Source organism: Cnephaeus nilssonii (genome assembly GCF_951640355.1).
Source record: "Cnephaeus nilssonii genome assembly, chromosome: 4".
Lineage (NCBI taxonomy): Eukaryota > Metazoa > Chordata > Mammalia > Chiroptera > Vespertilionidae > Cnephaeus > Cnephaeus nilssonii.
In genome coordinates this window covers 3,663,594-3,685,723 of record NC_137075.1, presented here as the reverse complement: position 1 = coordinate 3,685,723, position 22,130 = coordinate 3,663,594, and the positions used below count along the sequence as shown (strand labels likewise).

General features: G+C 54.3%; 2 protein-coding genes across 2 annotated transcripts; both read right to left on the bottom strand.

Annotated features, from left to right (window-relative positions):
- Nucleotides 1-5,202: 5,202 nt before the first annotated feature.
- On the bottom strand, nt 5,203-8,496 carry CPLX3 (complexin 3; the record flags this gene model as incomplete). Its single annotated transcript, XM_079768979.1, has 3 exons — nt 5,203-5,427; nt 7,096-7,183; nt 8,333-8,496. The coding sequence occupies 3 exons, from the start codon at nt 8,494-8,496 to the stop codon at nt 5,203-5,205; spliced, it is 477 nt and encodes a 158-aa protein (XP_079625105.1).
- Nucleotides 8,497-12,186: 3,690 nt separating this feature from the next.
- On the bottom strand, nt 12,187-18,339 carry LMAN1L (lectin, mannose binding 1 like; the record flags this gene model as incomplete). Its single annotated transcript, XM_079767690.1, is given in 7 exon segments — nt 12,187-12,239; nt 12,242-12,282; nt 12,284-12,345; nt 15,728-15,898; nt 16,087-16,166; nt 16,312-16,403; nt 18,200-18,339. Coding segments are annotated over 7 exon segments (639 nt in total).
- Between the last annotated feature and the right edge of the window lie 3,791 nt (nt 18,340-22,130).

Genomic DNA, 22,130 nt, shown 5'->3' with positions numbered 1-22,130 from the left:
AAACCAGCTAGGGCAAGGTCTTGGTCTTAACAGCACTTAGAAGCAGCTTTGGGGACTTAGGGGATAGGAAGCCCCTCCCCCGGCTGTGAGGGGCAATGGAGAGCAGTGGTCCAGAAGGCAGGAGGCGAGGCTAAAATCCGGCTCTGCCTCTTGACCAAGAGACCCATTGACGAACCGAGTGATCTTCAACCCCTTTCATCTCATGGCACACATAAACTGATGACTACAGTTCTGCAGCACAGCAAAAATATCTGTGCTGATCTGACCAAAAAATAGGTGTAATTTTGATTCATTTACACCAGGTGGCTATTGTCTTTTTTTAATTTGACAACCTAAGGAAAAAGAGATCAGTGCCCCGGTACTGGTTTTGCGTATTTTAAAAATGATTGCTGCACACAGGTTGAAAAGAGCTGGACGGGCCATTTCTCAGAAAACTAGGATGAAGTGAAGTGCCCTGTGGACCTCTCTAAGACTGTAATGAGTTACTAGCCTGACACACAGTAAGAGTCAGTAAACTATTATTTTCAGGTGTAGGGAGAGAAATGTACTTCAGATTATCTTTGGGGGTGGGCTGGACAAAAAAAGCCTCAGTAAGGAAAAGGAGGGAAAGGAAGGAAGGGGATGAATGGAGCTGGTTATGGGGGTGAATGGAGAAGACTGAATGGGAAGGAGAGACTGATTGGCTAGGATGATGGGATGGAGGGGTTGCCTACAGGTCCCAATTATTTCCGATATCTACATTGACTACCTGCCAACAGGCACTGGACACGTGGGACTGTGGGGGGATTGGGCCCTCTCTGGGCAGAGTGTTTCGATGCCTCCACGCTGGTCCTATATTCGGGCCACCTGCCAAGGCGGGAAACAGCCCAGCCAGAGAGCTAAGGTAGGGAGGAGGGGGGTGCACTCTCTAGGGCTCCCTTCGAATGGCAGAGACATATGAGGAACAAGCCAATCTGCTTTTTAAAAAAGATTTTCTCTCTAGGGGTAGGAGTTGTTTCTGCCTCTCATCTTTAATACTTTGAAAATGCCCAAAGCAGGGCAGACATTTCCTCAGCATCAGGGCGCCTCACCCTGCCTGTCCTCCCACCTCCACTCAGTCCCCCAAGTCCAAAGCCAGTACTGGACCAAGCTGGGGGAGCACCTGGGCCTGGGACCCACTGTCTCCCATGTGACCAGCCCTGGGGACAGGACAGCAGATGGGCCTTGGGCAGATGGAGGGACCCAGGTCCCTGTGCCCAGCCTGCCCCTTTTTGGCTAACGGGAGATTCGGAAGGTCATTGACCCGTGGATCCTGCAAGCCGGCGAGGAGGACTCTTATCCCCGAAGACCACTGAGGCTGGGCACGCTTTCCTCAGAGTAGCTCGCACCCATACTTATCCACTTGGAATATCACAGACATGCAAACACTGACAGGCCGCAGGCCTCAAGCACATACACAAACACCGAAAGCCACGTCCAAGCTCACAGATCCATGCAGATTCCATGCAGACTCTGCTCATGCTCACACACATAGGCACGTCCCTGCTGAGCAAGGCTAAGGCAGCCTCAGTGCGCTGCTCCCCCGCCCAGCTCACCCGGCCGCTGCGCTCCTGGAGCCTCACATGGATTCTGGGAACAGCTATGCCTGGGGGGTACTGGACTAGAGGCAGGTAGCAGGCTTTGTGGCTTTCTTCCAGTCCCCTCACATGTGGTTCCCCACCCCAAGCAGCCTCAGGCGTCAGCTGGACCAATAGGCTCTGCCAGCAGCTCTGGCGCAGCACACATTCCCCCAGATGTTCCCAGCTCGCTTGCTGGGAGCCTCCAGGATCTGAGGGTGGACCATGGCCACTGGGGGAAGGGGGAGCCTCCCAACTCCAAACCCTGTCACCATCCTCCCCAAGTCCACCCTGGGGCCAGATGGCCTCTGGACAGTCACTTGAGATCTGCACCCCTCTCCCTCTGGGAACTGGGCCTGAGCTATCTGGATGGGTGGAAGGAGACCTGAGTGGAGCAGGGACCAGAGCTTGCCACCAATCCCCTGAAATCCCCCATGTCATGGGGCTAGAGAACCTAAGGGTGAGGGTGAGGGGGAGCAGACTGGCCATCTTTGCTGTCACTCTCTTCCTGAAAGAGTAGTGGTGAGGGGGTGCGGCGGGGGTGGTGGTGGTGGTGGAGGAACTGTCTCATCACCTTTCAACATTTCCTGTATCTTCAGACTGCCTGCAAAGGTGAGAAGGACAGCGAGAAGGATGAAAGAAAGAGAACAGGAGGGAGATGAAGAGAGGAACTGGGGAGGTAAATGCTTTGCTCTAAACTATGGGGCCTTATTGGTGGGATTTTAATCACTGTGAATAGGGAAGTTCTGGTAGCAGGTGGCTTTCTTTGTTGTCCTCATATAATACCAGGTGGACTAGTCATGGAGCAAGTGATTATCTAAATAAATGGGAGTAGAAACAGGATGTGAAGAGGGCGTCCTCAGTAGGCCCCAAGGGCTTGGAAATGAGGCAGGTGGGTGTAAGATAGGTATGAACCAGGAATGAGCAGAGGGCAGGGACATAGATGAGAGGGGCATGGACTGCCAGAGAAGCCAGAGAGTAGGGGAAGGAAGGGGGAGGGGAGGCAGGGGGAGGCCAGCAGAGCTTGGGACCCCTCAGTCTGCTTTCCTTGCCCATTTTAGCCTGAGCAATGGAGCTGGTTCCTGCTACCTCAGAGCCTCTTCCCCCCAATTCCAGGAACATGCAGACAGATCAGGGCTTCTTAGGGTTTCCAGCCTGTGAGGAGAAAACCAGTGTTGGGGCTCAACCTCCTCCCTGACTCCAGAGTCCAGCCATTCTGTTGGGTGAGGGTTCAGTGAACACTAACCCTAGCCTCCTCACAGCCATGTCCCCCTGCCTCTTTCACCCTTGGTCCTGTAAACCACTGGGGTAAAGGGGTCTGCCCAACCCCATTAGACAGGAGGCCCCTGGAAGGTGGAATACTGACACGGGCCTTGCTGCATTTAAAGAATGATTTATCATTTATTGATATAGCCTATCATGTGCCCAGTGCCCATGTCCCCACACACACACAGCCTGCGGCCCGGGTTGGGTCTCCTCCAGCTTCAGGAAGGTCAGGAGGGGTTTTTGTCCAGTGACAACTTGGGGACAGCCTAGGGCCGTGGTCGGCAAACTGCAGCTCACGAGCCACATGTGGCTCTTTGGCCCCTTGAGTGTGGCTCTTCCACAAAATACCACGGCCTGGGCGAGTCTATTTTGAAGAAGTGGCGTTAGAAGAAGTTTAAGTTTAAAAAATTTGGCTCTCAAAAGAAATTTCAATCGTTGTACTGTTGATATTTGGCTCTGTGGACCAATGAGTTTGCCGACCACGGGTCTAGGGGATGCTCAAGAAGGACCTAGCGTGACAGTCACAACAGCACTGCCCCGATTCTGGGTCTGTGTCCTGCCCTGTTCGCACCCTCCTAATTCTTCATCCTCTCGTCTCTCTTCCACCTGACATCCCCCACATCACCTATCGCACAGGTTTTATGTGCCTTGTTCTTATTTTGCAAAGGAGGCCCTAATGGAAACTTTGCCTTGAAATCAAACCCTCCTATGGCCGTTCCGCCTGTAAGTCTTCTCCACAAGCTGGTGCCAGGGCTGGGGTGGGGGAGGTGTTGATACCTCGTTCCTGTTCAGGCCCCTGGGATGGCCTGCTGGTTGGTTCCCTGGACACTATATAGGTGAGCATGATGATATTTGGGCTCTTCAGTTATTTTAAAGAATGAGTCATCATTTATTGATATGGCCTATCATGTGCCCAGTGCTTTACAAATGGTCACCCTTTGAAACATGTATTGTTATTTTTTTGATGGGGGGCTCTTCATTTTACAGGGGAGAAAACAGGCTCAGAGAGGGAAAGGGACCTGTTCAAAGTCACACAGCAGTGCCAGGGCTGGAATGCAGTTGTCCTGCCTTCTTTTTGTCATACCTTCCATCTCCAAGGTGAGGAGGGGGTATAGGCACAGTTGCCAGAGACAGCTGTGGTTGATTTGTGGCCTCTCCTGTGGTTTCAGGTAACACCCCAGAGGCCCTGCCCACCCAGCTGGCTGCCACATTCTCCTCGAAGCCCAGAGTCTGGACCTGGTGCTTGGTAATGCAGGGAGACCCCTGTCCTTGCCCAGGGCCCTGAGAGGGTAGAGCTTGAGCACTGTATAGGGGCTAGTGCCCCATATGAGGCTGTGGGGAAGAGACAGAGGGCACCACTCCAAGGAAGGATTGGGGGGTCTGTGAACACAAAGACTCTTAGAGGTCAGTAAGAAGTGGGAAGATAAGCAGGTCATTTGGAATTTTTATTTTTCACTGAGCTGAGTGAGGAGATCCAACTATGGAATCCAGAGAGAGAGAGAGAGAGAGTCCTACAGGAAGAAAACAGAAATAGGCCAGGCCCTGGGCGTGGCTCAGAGAAGGCCTGGAACTGCCTGGGCTACTGTTCGGTGCCAGCTTCATCCTTGGCACTTAGTCCCTCCCATGGCATCACTCAGCTGCCAAAAGCCAGAGCCCACGGTGGCAACTGCTTGATGCTATACCTGCAGCTGCTGCCCTGCCCGAGGAGAGGTGTGGGCTGACTTCGAGGGGCCAGGGAGGCCAAGCTAGAAAGAACCTTAAAAATCCCCGAGTTCATCCTCATTTTATAGATGATGAAATGAGGCCCAGAAAGAACAACGGATTTCAAGGAAAATGAATGTCGAGACTCAAACTCAACTGTTGTCTGTTGAGTTTGTCTGCCGAAAGCCCTCTCTAAGCATATCTGAGTGTTGGTGCCCGAGGCACCAGGGGGTTGGCTTGTGTATGTGTGTCTGTGTGTGGCAGGATGCAGCTGTGGTGTCTGCTCCTGCACATGCCAAGGTCTCTGTGTCCCTCTGTGTGTCTCTAAGGGTGCACCCATGTGCAGGAATTTGGGGTCACGGAGAGAGAAGGTCAGTTGGGCCTATTCCTACAATCTTGGGAGGCTTCCCAGGCTGAGTAGGGAGGGTGAGACCTGAAGGGTAGGGGGAGAATGGGGACTTTGCTCCCAGAGGAGAGGGAGAGAAGGCAGGCTGGAGCAGACAAGGGTCCTGGGACTAGCTTGGTGCAGGGGCAATGAAGACAAGGTGGGGTATCGGTCCATGGAAGTTGAGGCATGCTCTTAGCACTCATGTGGGCCCAGCCCTCTGATCACCCCAGTGAGCAACCCCAGGGGAAGTAGTCACATGATGTGGCACTTCTCAGCTGATTGCTTGAGGTTCCCCAGTGTGGCTTGAGCTTTGTCCTTGAGGGAGCCAAGGTCTAAGCCAGGAAGGCTGGCCAGCTGCCCGAGGACTGAAGTCCTCTCTTCCTCCTCCTCCGTGTCCTCCTCAATCATCTTGGCCAGCTCCCGGGGCAGCTCCAAGTCTCCACCTGCCATCTGGATCTGGCTCTCATCTGTCTCATTCTGAAGAGAAGGGAGGGTTGGGCTGGAGTTGGAGATCTGCGGGACCCCAAGCTGAGGGTGTAGGGAGGAGCCTGGACTGGGTTCCAGGCTCTTAGGTTCTTGAGCCCCATGTTCCAGTGAGCTCAGCCCCCTCCCCCACATCCCAGGATCAAGCTTTTGACATTTGTATTTTTATACCACTTTACTTCACTCTGAGATACTGAAGGGGATACAAAAGAAGAAAACCTAGGAGTCAAACTGTTACAGTTAGTCATATATTGACTATTGTTAACTACACTGAAGGACATTACCAATAATAGTGGTGGGTACCATTCATCAAACATTTTTATATGGCTGATATTGAGCTGTGTGCTTTTAATTCTCACAATGACCCTGCAAGATAATTATTGTTTTCTCCATTTTACAAATAAGGAAATTGAGGCTCAGATAATTTAAATAAGTAACTTGTTCCTGGTCATACAACTTGGAAGTGGGACAGCTACATTTAAACGTATGTCACTGCTACCAACATCTGTGCTCTCTTTGCAAGGCACCTACTAATGTCATTGCACTTCTCTATCCCTTTGGGGGCCCTGGGGCTCTCTATGTTATGTCCTACTCAGTCACAGCCAAGTCTTCCCTCTGCTACTGGACTCAGAGTTCCCTAATGAAAGCTGTGTCTCTTACATGCTTAATGCAAGCATTTGAGGAATGACTCCATTCCTAGCTATGTTTAACTCAGTTACTTCCCAGAAAGGCAAACTTTCTGGACCTGTTTTCCCTCTGAGATACTTCTAAAAGGCTGGGGCCCTGTGGGGAGTCAGAGGTAGCCAGAGGCTCAGGAAATATTTGTTGAATGAGTGGATGTGAGATTCACACATCTGATCTTCCAATTCAGGTGGAAGATCAAGGTCGGTATACTGTAGCACTGTTTCTGTTTCTCCTTAGAGTCTATCATAGTTCTGGCCACTTGGAGTAGTTTGTGCCTTAGTCCTCTCCTTAGGCAACAGGAGTAGAACACTTACAGCCCATCTGGGCTGCAGTGCATAGAGGAGGCATCCTCCTGGCTGCTTGGCCAACCAAGGAGTTACTCTGCTGTCTGCCGACAGACCCATGCTCTGAAAAGCAGCCAGGGGCCTGGAGGAGGCTCAGCATTCACAAGCTTGGGCACCATCACTCACTGATTGTATGATCTTAGCCAAGTCCTTTAATCTATCTGAGTCTCAGTTTCCTTATTTGTAGATGTGGGTGATTGCTCCCTAGAGGAATGACTAGGAGGTTAGGTAAGGGTGTGAAGGTAGCTCAGATGGTGCTACCTTCTCTCTCCCATCCCACCTTGCCCGGGTGTTCAAAAGCCTCAAGAGTAAAGTCTATTGCCTTCCAACTCTTCATCTGCTTGGGCCTGACTTGTATTGGGGGAGTGTAGGTTGAAGGGCAGAAGGGGCCTGAACTGGCTCCAGAAACACAAACCTATCAGTCTCTGGAGGACTGGACAATCCCTCCTTGCCAAATCCTAGGCTTAGGCAGGCTCCAGTTAAGGAGTAAAGGAGTGAAAGAATAAATGATCTCACCAAGCTTTCCATGAGTCTTAGGAGCTGAGAGTCATGGCTCCCAGAGTGGGGCAAAGGAGTCCAGGGCCCGGGGCTCAGGGGCCTGGATGTGTCTTGAAGCCCTATCTCCAAAGCTTACCTTGGGCAGCCGGTATTTGTCTCGGAAGTGGCTCCGTAGCATGGCCCGCTCTGCCTTCCTCTGCGTGAACTGTGTGTCACGTTCCATCCTGCAGGGGCACAGGCCAGAGTCATTGCCAGCACTAAAGAGCTGGGCACCGGTGGGCCTGTATGTCAGGAGGGTGCTTGGACCTGGCAACTGCCTGTTGCTCTTTATGGCCTAGCCCCCCATCACAGGGCCCTTTCTAGTCTCCACACATGCCTCTGGACAGAGCTATGGGAGGGAGGTCATTCTGGCTGCCTAATATATGTCCCTCTAAGCCTCAGACTCATTGGGTCTTTTCCCTTCCTGGCAGGTTACTTGGAGTGTGTGTGTGGGTGTGTGTGTGTGGTGGTGGTGGTTGGGGGGGAGTATTCGAATCAGACTTGGTTTCATATCTGGCTCTATTACCACTTTTGTTATGGATATGTCTTTGGGTAAGTCACTTACCTTCCTCTTTTGTAGAATGGGGATAAGATTTTGCAATTCACAAAACTGCTATCAGCTGAAATAATTATAGCTAACAGTTAATGATTTACCACGTTCTAGGTGCTGTGCTAAGCAGTTTACATTAAGTAATTTAATCCTCATAAATATAAGGCATGCTTTATAGTTATCATCCTCGCTTTACAGAAGAGAAAACCAAGGAACAGAAAGGTTAAGTAAATTACCTAAAATCACTCAGCTATAAAGAAGCAAAGCCAGGATCTGACACAAGCAGCTCTGGAGTCTAGCCCTAACTCCACTCCAGCTGTCTCTCTGTCCCAGCATTGTCCAAACATCAGTGGACTCAATATCTACGAGTGCCCCCATCTCAGGATCTGTCTCCCTGACTCTGAGCCCCCCTCAGCTGCACTGCTTTTCTCAGAGCCTCAGGCTCAGAAGAGCTCCATTTGGAAGACCCAGACATTGGGACCAGATCGGATTAAAGGATTACTGGTTTCATCAGAAATGCACGTGCCCCACCCGGTCCCAGACCCCTATCGCCCCTGCCCCCACTTCCTCTGGACCTAATGTGAAGCTGGGGCGAGGTCCTGGGTTTGAAATGTTGTGGGTGGGGGTGGCAGAGGGCAACCTACAGGTGCACACCCCAGCCTCTGACCTGTCTAGAAAAGCAGGGGAAGGGACTGGGATGTGAGACTACCCTAGAGGTGGGCCGGACAGCTGGAGGACGGAGTGTGGGAGAGGGTCCTGGGAGGTGGGAAGGGATCTCACTCACTTCTCTTCCACCAGTTGCTTCTGATACTCCTCATACTCCTCTTGGCTCATGCCCTGTGCTTGGGCGGCGGACTTGTCCCCGTCCCCCTTGTCTTCGCCGCCACTCAGGCTCCCGGTGAAGTTCTTCAGCTGGCTGCCCACCATGGTCTTTACCATGAACGCCATGGCCTTCGCTGGCCCGGGCACGGGGCCCGTCTGCGCCTACTTCAGCACTAGGTCTCACGGACAGCTCCCGCTGCAGGCCAGCACCCCACTCTGAGCCGCCTGCTGCTCGCTCTCCACCCCGGCCCCGCCCCCATCTCGCAAACCGCTCCTCACCGGGGGTGGGGGGCATGCACGGGGCTGAGGAGACTGGACCACGTGCCCGCTCTGCACTCCCGCCTCTCCCACGTGCCTCCTTCAACTCCAAGCCCTGACCAGCACAGCTGACAACGGATTAGGGTCTTTGGGCATGGGGTCGCTCCTTAGGGGAATGGGCTATGCTGATATGTGCCCCGGAACCTGGGAACCTGGCTCCCTATGACCCCCAGAGAGTTGCAGCCAGGGGCAAAAATCCAGCCCTGGGCCCTACCCCTACTTCTCCCCAACCTGCTGCCCCAGCAGCTGCGTGAAGAGCTTCACACAGGGAAAGGGAGGGAGACCAGAAAGTGGGGAGACCCAATTATGGCTCCATGGGTTGCCTCACAGAGTTCTCCATCATGTGCCTGCCCCTCTGACCCCCTGGAACTGAAGGGAATTGGGAGAGAGAGAGTTGTTCATGGTGATGCTGGCGGGGTTGAATTTGTTCTGGTGAATTTGGGGACAGAATTTTACACAGTTGTGACCCCCTCTCCCTCCACAGTCCCGGTTCAAGATCTGTGTGGTATCCAGGCTTTTTGTATTCAAGCCAACTCTTGGCCTCCTGGGCTGCTTGAAGCCCACTCCCAGCTACATCTCTAGAGGAGGTAGAAAAGAAAGCCTTCAGAGACATAAAGGCAAACCTGGAAGGTAAATGAGCATATCAGAGCTTAGAGAGAGGGAAATCACCTGTAATAAGGTTGGGCTCCCCAAACGCTGGGAGGGTAGGAGTTGGGCGCCCGGAGGGAAGGTACTGGCTAGCTCTACACCCCTAGACACCATCCACTTCCCAGTGAAGAGAAGCGGACGCTCCTTCCGGGCTGTGAGGTAGGTCACACATGCAAGCATGCTTGGGGGAGAGGGGCTGCCTCCTCAGAGCCCCAGGACCCCAAGGGTGCACGTACAGGACTCGGGAAGGCTGCACACTGTCCTGAAAGCGATTGCTCAGTCCTGCCTGCTGCCGGGGAGAGGAGAAGCTTACTTGAGCCTCTCCCTTCGGGGCTTTTGAGAGCAGGTTCCTTACACTTATTACACTCACTGCACCACAGTCTCCCCTGGTCTGGGAACTTCGATGGCTCCTTTGGTCGGCTCTATCAGAAACACACTGTCCCTCTGGCATTCAAGGCCTGTCTATCCAAGTGGTTCCAGCCTTATGGCCACCATTGCCGTCCTATGTGACATAGAAGCCTGTCATCATTCCACCTCACTATTCCACTCAAAATACTATTGCTCTTCTCCTCACCAGTACATCGTCCCCTCTCAACTCTGCTCCCCCCCCCCCCCCTACACACACACATGCTTTTATTTCTTAATGGGTGTTCATCCTGCTAAGTATCTAGCAACCAATGGATGACAGCAGTCTGATTTCCAGGGGGGCTGAAAGCATTCCGATCCTGCACCATTCCTGTCCCTTGTCCCTCGTCCTGCAGCCTCTGAAGTGCTCCAGCTTGTCCCTCCTGCGGAGCCAGACGCTGGCTGCCCGGCGCTGCTGCAGAAGTTCGCGCCCACCGGGTCAGGCTGGGCGAGGGCTCCTTGGGGCGGCTCCTGAGCCGCATCTGCTCCAAGCCCTCGTGAGGGGAGGCCGCGAGCCACTCGTGCTGCCGGGTCTCCATCCTGACGTGACCAGCGGCGGGCGGCGGGCGGCGGCTCGGGAGAGTCGGGGAGCGGGACGCCGAGGACGAGCGGGCGGGCGGGAGAAGGAAGGGGCGGGCGGGAGCGCGGGGCGCACGGCCGGGAGGGAGGGGCGGCGCCGGAGGAGAGAGGAGGGAGTGGGGCGGGCGAGGTCGGGGAGGGAGTGGGGAGTCGGGGAGGGAGGGGCGCCTGCTCCGCGAAGGCAGAAGCGCGGGTGAGAGCGGAGGGGCCGCGGTACCCCCGCCGCCGCGGTCCGGGCGTGCGCTCCGCGCGCCGGCTGCTTGCGGCGCCGCCTGCGACTCTGCTTTTAAAGCTCCGCACACTTCACCGCTCCTCCAGGACCACCTCCCCCACTGATGCTTCTTGTCTTGAAATTCCACCGACAAAAGCTGTCAATCCTATTCCTGAGCCTTTTAGCACACCCTACATCTCTAAATGCTTCACTCACTCAACCAACACCCACCGAGCAGAAATAGTGACCTCCGCCCAACCTTTGCGGCTTTTTAAATATATTTTTTATTGATTACAGAGAAGAAGGGAGATGGAGAGAGAGATAGAAACATCAATGACAAGAGTCGCTGATCAGCTGCCCCACACTGGGGATCAAGCCCGCAAACCCTGGCCGGGAATTGAACCATGACCTCCTGGTTCATAGGCTCGGCAACCTTTGTGATTCTTTTTGCCCATTTTCACAATTTGGTCCCAGCCTTTGCTATGATAGTACTGAACTTGCCACTTTTTCTCCAAAATATTGTGTTCTTTCATGCTTCCATGCCTTTTCTCATGCTGTTTCCTCTATAATGATGACTTTACTCATCCGGTTGGAAAACTAGTTGCCTGATGACCCATATCAAAGATCCCTTCTAGGCCAATTCCCTGATCTCCCTAAGCTGAGTCAAATGCTTTTTTTGTACTGTTATATGGCCCCTGAGCTTCCTGCCATCATGGTACTGACCACATAGGGTGTGAGTGTCAGGGACTTGTCAGTTTCTCACACTGGAGAGAGATTATTGTGGGGGCAGGATCTAGATGGGACCAGTGGCTGAGCACGTGGTTAGTATGCCTGTTGAAAATATTGCCAGCAGCTAGAACAGGCAAGTGGGTCTTAATGCTCCCCCTCTCAAATCAAATCATTATGCCCAGAACCAAGCCAGGTAGGTGTGGAAAGTTCTGCCTATAGGAAGGCCCACTTGAAGTGCACATAGACGAAGAAAAAGGAAGGTGAGGAGGAAGAACAGGAAGATGCTGGTCAGGGTTCCTTGGCTGCCGCTTTCTGAAAGGGGAAGGTCTGAGGTCCTGGATCAGCTTCTTACTCAGGAGGGAGGAGCCCTGGAATCCGGGCCATTGTGGGTTCTGTTTCTCTCTCTCAGGCTTGGCGTGCTATGGTTTTCATCCAGGGCACTTGGAGGGGGGCAGAGTGCAAAGCTGCCTCCCCACAGCTCCATGTCTCCATCTGTGGGAACAGCTGGGAAGGCCTGGGGCCTGGGATCATCAGGGGACCAATGGTTCTTGAGATGAGAGCGAGCGAGAAATAGAGAGCAAAAGACAGGGTGGATGGTCAAGGGCAAGGGAAAGAGCAAGAAGGGGCAGGGGTTTGGGGAGGAGCAGGCTGCTCTGAGTGATCTAGGCCATAGCCCGCTCCCATTTCTCTGCTAGTCACTGAGGGGGTTGGGCCAGGTGGTCTCCAGAGCCTGCGGACACTGAGTCGGTGAGACTCTCCAGAGAGCAGGCAGGGCAGAGAGAAGATGAGATGTGTCCCGCGTGCATGTGTGCATGGCACACACAGATACAGACACGGGTTTACCTTCCAAGGGTTCAAGGAGGGGAGGATTAAGACAAGACAGCCTGGGGCTCAGAAGTATTGGAAGAAGGAGCTGAGCCTGGATCTCATGGATGGAACCCCCATGGTTCCCCTTCCTTCCCCCTTATTCCTGGGCCCAAAGGTCCTTCTGCAGGAGGCTCAGGATCTGAGCCAGCTCTAAGATGATGCTTGATGCCCACAGGCAGGTAGAAGACCTGGGCTCTTGAAGCCATGTGGGTTACTGCCTCCCAGTGGGGAGTAGAAACCAAGGCAGAGGACTCATTACCCATTTTGGTCCCATCCAAATTGCCTAACCATTTCTCATAATTCCCAGAGGCAGCACCTGGGTGGGGAACAGGCACCATCTATAGGGCCCCTTCTTGTGGGCTGTTCTTACCCCAAACCTCCTTTCTGGTTCCCAAGACAGCTTCAGCTCAGCGAAGGATCCCCCTAAAGCTACCTGTCTCAACCCCAGGCTCCCTGGGCTCCGCCTTCCATCCCTAGCCCTCAGGAGATTTAGCTCTTTTCCCTGGTCCCTTCTTCCCACTCCCAGTCTAGACAGCGGGGGGGGGGGGGGGGGGGGGGGGACAGGGATCGGGCTGCAGCCATAGCATCCAGCCTAAAGCCTCCCTCCTCCCTGGTATCAAGGTAAACCCCTGTTCCCAGGGCTCTATGGGTAGCTCTAGAGACCTGTCCTAGAGTGGGATGCTGTGAGACGGGAGGGGGCAAAAGGAAGTCAGGGACCTCCTACCATCAATGGCCCGATCTTGGTTGTGCTTCCTCCAAGAACCCCATCAAAATGTCCCCTCCTTCCAGGAGCTCAGATTTACTACCCCTCCCTAGGGTGAGAATGTCCAGTGGGGTGTTGGTGGAATGGGTCTTCTCTTTCCTCCACCCTCATGACCCCTCCTAGTCCTGTGCCCTTACCTCATCTCATACAGGCTTTGGAGAAGAGTCCACTACTGTCCACAAAACAGGGCGCCGACCCTGGCAGAGGCCTGCAGGAAAGCAAGCCTCTTCTCTAGGGTCCAGGACACAGCCCCTCTGCTCTCAGAGCCCACCTTTCTAGGGCACTACAGCCCTCTTCCTTCTAGAGGCCTTACCAGATTACCTGACCCCTCGTTTGGACACATCCAATTTATCTGACCCCTGTCTCTCTCAGCTCTTGGATTCCCCATCCTCTCAAAACCCTCTCCCAGAGTATGGTCCTCCCCCACCTCCCCAGACAGTGGTCACTCCTGGGGTTTCTCATAACCCCTCCACTTTCTAGAAATGGTTCTGCCCCTGAAGGAGCAGAGGCCCAGTTCAGTCCTCTCTCCCCCCCCCCCCCTCCCGCCTTCTCCTGGGACACAGTCCAAACTGTGGCCAGTGCCAGTCAACTCAAGCTCAATGCTTGAACCCCTGTCTTGCCGAGTGGCCTAGAGAGATTGCCTCTCGGGGGTGGGTAGAATCTGGCAGGAAGGATCCTGGGCCTGGAAATAGGAGTAGAGAGGCCTAGCCTTGGAGTGTGGTGCCACTCCAGTAGCCCAGCCTCAGATGCTCTGGCCTGAGGACACAGAGTCAAACCTTGAGCTACCAGAGCCCAGCAAAACCCACAGGAATCACTGGCCTCTTCTGCCCAGTATCTAACACCTGGGCTGGTTCAACTCTCAGGCCTCAGGCTGGGCAGGCCACGGGGAGAAGCCAGGATGGCAGTGGAGGAGATGAAACGAGGACTCTGGTACTTCTGAGCATTAAGCAAGTCATATGTGAATCAAGTCACATGTGGAACTACATGCAAATTAGAACCCAGTCTACTTTTGTTACTTGTCTAAGGACCTACCTCCAAATACCTGGCATCTCCTCTCTCCAGTCCCAGCTGTGTGGCTCCTTGGGCATTTGCTTGTGCTGTTACCCTCCTGCTAATCCCTGCCTGGCGAGTCCATCCCATCCTGTGACCTGCAGCATTTCACCCTTGCCCTCCTTTCCCTCCAGACCTTGAAGGACAATAGTTCCCAACTATAGTGCTTGCTCCTCTTTCAGGACACAGGGAGCCCCCTGGTGCCATGGGGCCCAGTGCCTAGGGAGCTCAGCTTCTTCAGGCCTGCATGGATGTTTCAGGGGCCACTCACCCGGCTCCTTCAGGCCTGGCCTGACCTAGCGATCCAGCTGCTTCTTCCATTGCCTCTCAGCCTGGGCCAAGTGGTCAGAGAGACCCTGCAGGATCTTCTTGTGTCTGTTCAGTGTCTCCTCCAGGTCAATCCCCTGGGGATTGGTGCAGAGCTGGGACAGCCAGACAGCTGGGTGGGACAACAGATCCTATCTATGGGGGCTTTTTGGAGAGGGGGACAGAAGGCATGGCTTCTGCCTCCAAAACTCCCCTGGAAAGATGTGTCTGGGTGGTGGAGTGGGAATAGGAGAGAGCATCTAGGCCCCAGGGACTGCTTAGATATAGCCTCTATCTCCCCATTGGTAAAAGGACTCCTGATTGGAAGGGAAGAGGACCCTATGATACTCAAATGGGCCCCTTCCCTACCTGCCTGCTCCCTGGGCCCCTACCCTCTTCCTGGTCTTTGGAGTTCAGCTTTGGAATCCTGTCTTCCCTGGTGCCCAGGGCCAGCCTTGCCTGCAGCCCTTCCGGCTGCCCTGGGTGGTTAGGACCCCTTCTTTGTGCTCCCACAGCCTTCAGCCAGCCTGCGAGGTCCCTGAGGACAAGGCCTGGCTCTAGGTCACCTCTGATCCCAGCACGGCCCAGCACAACGCCCAGCCTGAGCAAAGCTCAGAGAGCAGGAAGAGATAATGGTTGGATGGCAGGTCTGTTGGCACCATGACATGAGCAGAAGCATCTGGGGAGGGAAGGAGTTCCTGAGCTGCCTCTCCCCCAGCGCTGCCCCCGATGTGGGCCCGTGGCTGATATCACCTCTGGACCTTTCAGACTGAAGGTCAGATAGGACAAGACATCATGGCCATCGGGAAAAGGGGACAGAGAAGGAGGGGAAGGCCTCCCACCCCCAGCAGCCTACTCACTCAGTCCTCACCTCCCAGGCTCCATTGTATTTCAGGCAGGCAAGAGATCTGTGTGTCCTTAGGCAGCGCTGACCCTTGTCTGGCTTATCTCATAAGAAAGGTATGAGGGTCAGACAAGCAGATGGGTGATCTGTGAGGGTCGACGTCCCCCCACCAGCAGAGTTGGGCCCCCAGTGAGGAGGAAAATTAGAGCCAAGGAAGCAGACTGAACCACACACTAAGGCCCCAGGGAGCTACTGACCAAAGCAGCCACATGGTGGCTACCTCCTCAAAATGGCTCTGACCACGCCACTTTCCTCGGAAACCAATGACTCCCCAGTGCCCAGAGTCTAAAGGCTGAAGTCTTGGCATTCACGAACTCCCACCGTCTGATTGCACCAACTATGGGTCCCTCCATGGACTCTCCATTATATCCTTTGCTCCTTTTCCCTGAACATCCTCATGGCTCTCCCTCTTCCACTTGCCCCACAGCTCCCAGCAAGGGGCACTTATGGGGCCAACACTGGGATAAAAGCTTCTTGTGGTTTATCCTATTCGAGACTTTCAACAACTCTGCAAGGCAGGCAGGGAGGACTTGTGATTTGCCCAGGCCACACAGCGAGGAAGTGGCTGGCAACACACCCAGTGCTCCTTCGAAGGTGTGCTCAGGTGGCTCATAAGGCACGCTCCTCTGCTCTCAGCTGCCAGGGTTCTGGTGGCTGCTGAGACCCCAAAGAAACTTCCAGGAGCCAAAAGCAGGGGTCCCACATCAATGCAGACCAAATCCAGGTCTCTGGGAGTGTTCAAGGACACCTGAGGGGCACGGAAGGAGTTGAGCACCTTACAGATGGGGCCCCCTCCTCTTTGCTTGTGGCAGGAAAAAATATCCCCAAATCTGAGTGTCTGGGTCCCCTGGCCCTAAAGGGGGGCAGGCAGCCACAGGGCTTGGTGTCAGAAGGGCATGGAGCGGTTTGCACACCTGGTCTCATGTTAGCCCTCACAGGTATGTGCTTTGGGCCAGTTAGGATTCTGTTGTAGGGAGGAGGATCCATGTATGTGCTGCTCATATGTTCCAGGGGCCCTGCATGGTGTCAGGCACAATCAGTTGAGGCCACGAACAGCAGATCACACAGCATCTTTGTAGCTCTGAGCCCTGTAATCTGCACACCCTGTTTGTCTGCAGGACCTGCAAAAGCAAAAGAAGCCGTGTGTGCTCATGGGCTGACTCTGCTCCCAGTAGGCGAGCTGTGCTTTGAAAGGGTATGGCCGATTCCGGAAGTCGTGGTAACGAGAGCCCAGCACCCAGCTGGCTCCATCTCTGCGGGGACTTAGAGTCCAGCAGGGCCACACAGGACCCAGGGACTGGACAGTGGGGGTGGTCTCAGAGGCCATTCTTTCCAGGACGGCTGTGCCACTTGCCCCACCTAGATGACCTGCTGGGACATGTCCCTGTGGTCTAGCTTGAGTCTCCCTTGCTGTAGTCTACTCCTTAGCAGAAGAGGGAGAGGCAGGAGAACGATCCCTGCCTAGCAGAGTACAGGGACGTGGAACTTACAGAAGAGGTCCAAGTTCTTTCTGGGACTCTTTCCCAGGGGGACAGAGGCTGGACCCAACGTGGAGTTTTGCCCTCAGTCCCCCAGGCCCACCACCTCCTCCCACCGTCCCTCGCTCTTTCCTTTCCTTAAACCCCAAGTCCCCCTTTGCCTCTGGGTAGGGCCTCTCTTTCCTGTCCCGCTGCCAAGCTTGGACTGTAGCAGGACAGACGACACGAGATGTCTCCTAAAGGACAAGGACAATGCGACCAGCTTGCCCGTCCCGCAGGGCTGTGCGGCAGGCTCTGCGCGTTAGGAAAGGGTGTTGAGCCTGCGAGGCCCTGAGTTTCTCTGGGCACACAGGCCACAGTGCTGCCCACAGCACAATGCCTGCCATTGCCACTTCAGGGGAAGGTGACACAGAGCAGAGCGAAGCCAGCTCCAAGCAACCACCTGCATATGCCTCCTACCTGTGACCATGAGCAAGTCACCTCACTTTCCAAACTCCCACCTCCTCACCTTTAAAATGAGAATATTAATCAAAACTACCTCATAGCGTTGTATGAGGGTTAACCAGACAATGAACGGGGCGGGGCCTGGCATACAGGAAGCTCTGCTCCGTAAACGTCAGCAATTATTCCGGTGGTTACGAGCTAAGGGGTGTTTGCTGAGAGACACTGGTGAACTGGCCCAGCTACTGAGGAGGCAGTGGGCTGGAGAGGGAGGGGAAGCCACATCATCTGGAGAAAGGGAAGGGCATAGATAGGCAGCTGGCACAGGGAGAGGGTGTGGACCATCCATAGGCAATTCTGGCCTCAGATCTCAGGTCAGTACACAGCTGTGTAACCTCAGGCAAGTCACTTCACCTCTCTGGGCCTCAATATATTCACCTGTAATTGGGGACTAACAATCCCCACTTCTCAAGAAGGTTTTGCATCAGATGAGATGACGTGAGAGAAAACACTCAGAGCAGGCCTCACCTGCATCATTTCACTACCCCCACTGATCTGGAGCTGCTGGGTTGAATGAACAGGGGACTCTCTGGGGTGGTTCCCAGGAAGAACAAGCAAACTCTGCTCCTGGGCCCAGAGGAGGCACAGCTGGGACTGAGTGGGAGGGAGTCCCAGGGAGGCACTATCTTTGAGCTCTCAGCTCAGATGGGCAAGGAAAACATAGCCCTAGAAGGGGTAGGCTCTTGTCAGAGGCTGGGGCAGGGACACGAGTGGGCAGTGTGGATACAGCCCAGGAATGGGAGTAGGTGTCAGTCCAGACAGGCCTACAGGGGATGTGCTCGTCACTGGTCAGCGCATGGATGACAGGGCTATCCATGCGCTGACCAGTGGGCACAGGAGGGGGGTGTAGGTGTGGGCAGGCAGAAGACCATTCCTCACCTGGGTATCCTGGGATGAGGAGTCGAAGAGGATCCCAATGTCATTCCTCAAGGCAGGCTCCGCCAGGACAGAGCTGACTTGGCCCCTGCTCTTGGCCCCTGGGTGTACCACACAGTCTGTGGGTCCCCAGCTGCTCAACTTCCCTGTGGGACACTGGGACCGCGGGCTCACCACCCACCTGCCTGGCTCACCCTCTCTGCTGGGGGCCACTCACCATGACCTGGGCTCCCTGGCGCCCTGGCCCAGTCACCCTCATCTGCATGTCCACCTGCCAGCCAGAGAAGAGGACAGGGCCCTGCTCTGCAATGCACCACTTCAGTTCCACACGCATGGGGCCAGCGCACTTCCTCTGGATGGTATCTGTGACCAGGGCAAGTCAGGGCCTGGGTCCCACCTTCCCTTCCTCCCCATTATGCTCTCTCATTGGCCTGGCTGGGCTCTGGGAGAGGGAAGCAGGTAACATCAAGGCTTGCCATGAAATACCAGGCTGGCTGGTCAGACACAGGAATCCACTGAAGAAGTGGGCATTGGAGCCTAGCACGGGGCAGGGCAACGCATGCCAGACCATGGAGAGCACCTTGCCTGCCTTCTCACTGAGCTCACCACAGGTCTGTGCAGTCTGTCTTATCAGACCACATTTTACAGATGAGAAAACCGAGGCTCAGAAAAGTTAAGGAATTAAGTGGATTGGAACTCAGCTCCATCTCACTCCAAAATACAAGCTTTTTCCACCAGGAGAGAGCTTGGTGTCTAACCCTTTCTGTTTCTCAGAGGAGGAAACTAAGGCCCTGTGAGCGAAAGGGCATGTCTGTGACCAGAGGACACAGGAGAGCACTCTGAGAGAATTAACCTGTGGAGGACTCCGGTGTGCCCAGTGAGACTGGGGGCGGGTGGGGCTTCCTGGTGGGGGAGTTAAAGGGGGAGCAAAAGAAGGTGAGAAAAACATGAAAGCAAAGGTAGAATTAGCCTGCAAGATTGAGAAGGAAGGGGGAAGGATGGAGTGTATATATGTGAGAATTATCATTGGTGGAGGTGAGGGGGATGAAGGAGCCCTATTAAAACGGAAGGAAGGGGAGAGAAACTGAGACAGGATTGGCCGGAACCAGGGAAAGGGAGGTCAGAGACCCCACCCCAGCTGGCTCCCCACCCTTCCATCCTGCTAGACTGGAACCAGGCCCAGGTCCCAGTCCCTGCCAGGACTTTCTAGAGATGTTATTCCAGCCTCTTAGCTTGGCAAAGGCCAGGGCTGGGGGCAGGGAAGCTCAGAGGCTGCAAGGCCAGAAATCCTGGGGCCCTTGGAAGCCACCACTGCCTCTGAAGTGACTTGCAGGAGGCAAGGGTTGCTCACTGTGACTACACGCATGCCTCGCGCCTTCTGTGGACTGTTCATGGAACTGTGAGCTCCTTGCGTCTGATGCAGCCCTTATCTTGGAGCTGGGCCCAGAGGGACATGGGGAGGGAGTCCAATAAAAAGATCAATGAATGAATAAATGGACCATGTGCATACCCTGGGTAATTTGTTCCTCCACATGGCCTGAGACACCCCAAACTTAGCAAGGCCCACAGCGGTGAGTGTGGTATAGGCCCTGGCACCCTGGCCCTGAGGCAGAGCCTGGCTTGGTGCTATGAGAAACGGCCACTCCTTTGCTTGCCTCTTGGTGCTTCTGTGAGCAGGAGCCAAGACCCTGAGCTAGGAGCGGTCATCTTAAAGGGACATTTGTTCTGGTCTCAGGAATAGTGCTGTTTTTCAGAAGTTACATCTCATAGACACAGAAACACACAATGGGTACTTCTGTTTGCTTTGCCTGCTAGGCAGCTCTGGACCAGATTCATGGCCCAACTCTGAAGGGTATGCAGATCTTGGTATAACCTGGGCAGACCTATGTTTTGGTAACAAGCCATCTTCCTGAACTCATTTTATGTCTCAGCCCCAACCACAAGCCTCACTCTTCTTGCTCACTCCTAGTTAAAACTCCTGCCTAGTGCATAGGTCCTTGTAAGCCCTCAAAAATCCTATTGAACATTGGATCGAAGAGAGCCTTTTCGTAGGTCCGGGTTTGGGAGGCCCTGAACAGACTTGTGGGTAAGATGTTCTCACACCTGCTTCACCAGCACACATACAGGGCAGAGCTGGTGTCTCTCGGCAAAACCGCCAGCCAGGAAGAGCCTTCCTCCAGGCAGCCCCCTAGTTCTCCTGGACGCCGATAGGCACAACAGCGTGGAGCTAGGTGAGTAGAGGTTTGTGCTCATCCAAGTTGCCTTGTGTCTCTGTGTCTGGGACTCGGCATGTGTGTGAGTGTGTGTGTGTGTGTGTGTGTGTGTGTGTGTGCGTGTGTTCATGAGTCTAAGAGGGAGGGGTTAGGGGTGTGGGAGGGTCCTCCAAAAAAAGGCAGAAGGTGAGAAACCCTAGGGCAGAGAAGGAAAGAGGCAGAGAGGAGAAACTGAGGCTGGTGGATAGCGCTTTGATGTGGTGGGTGGAACAGGAGACAAGTCTGGGAGGGGTCTTGGGTCCCTGGCACCGCCTGCCCCAGGCCTGGACCATCGTGGGCAGAGGCTGGTATTGCAGACCCACTCCTCTCCACGTCACAGCCCCCCCTAGTGGTCGGCTGCTTCAGCACTCTGAGGAACCCTGCGCATGGCTGGTCCCCTCCCATCCCTCACCCCATGGTGGCTCCAGAGTGGTATCCCAGATCCAGGCAACGCTAACCTTGGTCCTTGGAAGCTCAGATGTACTCAAACTTTCACTGAGGAGGATGGCACCCCTCCGGGCTGTGGGGGGCAGGGGCAGGAGGAAGAGAAGGCAGAGCCGGGGATCAGGGCCACTGACCACAGGTGCTGTAAAAAGACCTGGTGTCTGGGCCCAGGGCGGATCCCTACCTGGGAGGCCGGGGATGGGCAGGTGGGAAGGAACCGGATACTGGCTTTTGGAACTCCACTCTCCCTCCCTCCCCTCACAGACATTCTGTTCCTTCCGGGCCTGGTCTCAGGCCCTGCCCCTCCCTCACATGGCCAGCCTGAGCTCTGCCCCTGCTCCTAGGTTCAGGCCATCTTTCCACCTTCCCTCAGCTCCCCCATCTGAGGGCCTTAGAGATCACGGGGACAAGCCCGCCCTTCAGCAGCCCTGCTCTCTCCTCTTGGCTCAGGAAGGCTTCCAGGTGCGACCTGCTGTCTGCCCCGCAGGTGCATGTCCTGACTGTGTGGCCAGCATCCACCCCATCCTTCCCTCTTCACCTCATGCTCAGCTCTCTCCCAGATTCCCAAAGGCTCAGGCCTCCAAGCAGCCTGGTTTTCTCAACAAATAAACTACATGAAAACAGAGACAGATGCAGTATGTAAACCTTGTCTGAAGCCTAGTTTTAACCAACTAAGAAGGCGGTGGGGGGTAAGTGAGGCAATTGGGGAGATTTGGACGATGGATATCGAATTAAATTAAGAAATTATTGTTAATTTTTTGGAGTAATAAGAGTATTGTGGTTATATTTTTAAAAGTCTTCTTTTGGAGAAATGTACTAAAGCTTTCTGGAGGAATCAATATAGTGTCTAGGATCTGCTTCCAAATACCCCAGACCGTGGGGTGTGGACGGCACAGCATGTGACCGTGGGGTGTGTGGACGGCACAGCATGTGACCGTGGGGTGTGTGTGGATGGCACATCATGTGACCGTGGGGCGTGTGGATGGCACAGCATGTGACCGTGGGGTGTGTGGACGGCACATTTGACCTTGGGGTGTATGGATGGCACAGCATGTGACCTTGAATTGATAACTATTCAGGTTGGATGGTGGGCTCATTATATTCTTCCCTTGACTTTTATGTTTGATAATTTCCATAATAAGCACATTAAAAAAGTAAGTAATCCTGTAAGTCAAGTATTTTTATCCAGATAAATGTTGGTTTTCCAGAGTGGCTCTTTTTCTGAGAATTCTGGATAGCTGAGGTTTATTGTAGTTTGTAAGTTCTCGGTAGGATTCAGTTACTGAAGCTCTGCAGATTAAAATCAAGGCTGTAAATGGAAAATTTTAGGACATGCTAAAAGACACACTAAATCCTCAGCCACCTTCACTCGCACCTTCACAGTCAGGCTGTGGAAAGCTTGGGCCCCACCCGGGTCCTGCTTCGTCAC